This window comes from Nematolebias whitei, chromosome 6 (assembly GCF_014905685.2).
Source record: "Nematolebias whitei isolate Nwh7 chromosome 6, NemWhi1, whole genome shotgun sequence".
Lineage (NCBI taxonomy): Eukaryota > Metazoa > Chordata > Actinopteri > Cyprinodontiformes > Rivulidae > Nematolebias > Nematolebias whitei.
The window spans coordinates 6,715,424-6,717,520 of record NC_056503.1 but is presented as its reverse complement, the minus strand read 5'-3'; the positions used below and the strand labels follow the sequence as shown (position 1 = coordinate 6,717,520).

Sequence of the window (2,097 nt, the reverse complement as noted above, 5' to 3'; positions counted from 1 at the left end):
GTTGAATGAAAAAAGCAACGTGCACTCCGCCCATCTTTCGGATGACTGTACGAATAGTCTCACTGTATTTCGGTACAATGATAATAAAGCTTGTTCTGATTCTGATTATGACGTTAAAGAGGGATGACATTGAAGGGGGAACCTTACTTGAAATCAGCTGTTCCAAGGACAGCGAGATGGGCTCGAACACAGCTAAACATGGAGACAGCATGGCTCATGACGAGTCAGAGTGTGACAAAGGCTGTGCCTTTGTCTAAAAGAAGTGGATACATTTCTCACAAAATTCACAGGAAGCTTCCAGAGGGGCAGGCTCACTGATACAAAAAATTTCACAGGGTTTAGTGGAGAAACTTAGTGGAGTTTTAGGCTTGGGCAAGTCAGGCTTAAAATCAAAACCCTGTTTTACGTAACTGGGGTTGTAGTACACCCTCAGATGTGTAGATAATCTAACATTACAAACGACAACAGGCGCTATCGCAGCTTTATTTTATTTAGACTTTACGTTTATCTACAGATATCCAATGAGGACACATGGTCAGAGCTGTTTTAAGGAACGGACAAGACAAAAATATAGTTACAAACAAATACAATAGATAACAATGCATACTGTAGTTGAACAAAGGTACGAGATAAGGCCGGATCGATTAGCAGGTCCAAGTTTCCAAAGCTGTTTGTTTCTATTGTCTTTATAACAAGTTTAAAATCCTTTAATAGAATTCTACAAAAAGTGTAAAAAGTAAAGACATAGTTGTAATTTATGTTTTAAAGAACGTGCATGCAGGTTGAACTGTCCTTTCTGCTGTGCACAAATGCATTGATGAGTGGCAGCAATATTTTCTGTGAACTTTGAACTTCACAGGCTGTTTTTATTTGTACTCAATAAATTTAATCTGAGTGTGCCTCATTCTGGAGACTGTTAACAAGATTTAGTTCCACAAGGAAACATACAAACTGAGACTTTTAGCAAGAACTACTTCACACAGAAAAGAGTTGCAAGGTTTTCTTCTCGAGGATCTTTGTGTCTCCTAAGTGCATGCTGCGCTGTCAGGCTGTTTCACTCTCATCTTAAACTCCTGTCTTTATGAGGATGCTTTATTAATAAAACATCCTCAGTTTAAACTAGAGCCCGACTGATATTAAAATTTTGGCTATCACCGATAATGATGTTGGGCGGGACAGGTGATCACCTATAACAGATGTAATGGCTGGGAATTTTTTAATCTTTGTCCACCTCCAAGAATCCAAGAAAACAGCGAGTGGAGTGGGGCTTGTTTATTTAGCTCAGCTGTTAGCAACCATGAAGCTAAGCTAATCAGATCCACCCAATGCGTAGTCCCACAGTAGGTTTACAAGTGGTGCACTGGTCATGAAAACAGCGTTCACATTTTCCATCCTCCACTATTCACCATAAAGTTATCAAGTGTTACATAAATGTAAATTAAACAAATAAATGCCCTTCCCCATTCATTGTTTAAACAATCAGTCACGTATGGTGAAGGTCTAATTAGCACTGACTGCAGCAGAGTTTATTTTTCTTAGCAGAGAAGTAAAGATTTCAGACAAACAATACCTCTACATTAGATTAATTGTTCTGGATCAAGTTTTACTAGGCAATAGCCTATGCTAGGTTATCTAAATGTTAGCTTGCTAACTTGAGAGGCACATAACTAATGACAAGCAGGTTGAAGGACTGAAGAGAATTTATTATTGTTTTATTTTACAGATCAATTTACCAGGCTCTGTTCAGTAAAATATATTAGAGCTGTTATTTCTAACCTGGACCCAAAGCCTGGCCCGGCCCGATACGAATTTGGCCAGGCCATAATAATGTGTTGGATGGGTGTGCCGGGTCGGTGTCGGGCTTGTGATCGCGTCAGTAGACGTGCGCGGCTGACAATACAATTATATGGCAACATGGCTTGCCATACAATCACCAGCCGCACGCAGCCATTTGACCGCGCGCTGACCGGCCGGTTGAAAGAAGTTAAAAAAAGTTCAGTTAAGCTTCAGATGGACTACTGCCAGCGATCCATGAATGCCCAAATGGACATTCAGCAGCTGCATTCAGCATAGTGCCCGACATCCCTAACGGGTGAG

General features: G+C 40.5%; 1 protein-coding gene across 1 annotated transcript in view; it reads left to right on the top strand.

Annotated features, from left to right (window-relative positions):
- ap1s3a (adaptor related protein complex 1 subunit sigma 3a) overlaps positions 1–257 on the top strand; it is a 16,361-nt gene extending 16,104 nt beyond the window's left edge. Inside the window, exon 5 of the mRNA XM_037678452.1 lies at positions 120–257. Within this exon, the coding sequence (XP_037534380.1) occupies positions 120–257 (138 nt within the window). The remainder of the gene's footprint in view (positions 1–119) is intronic.
- Positions 258–2,097: the final 1,840 nt, after the last annotated feature.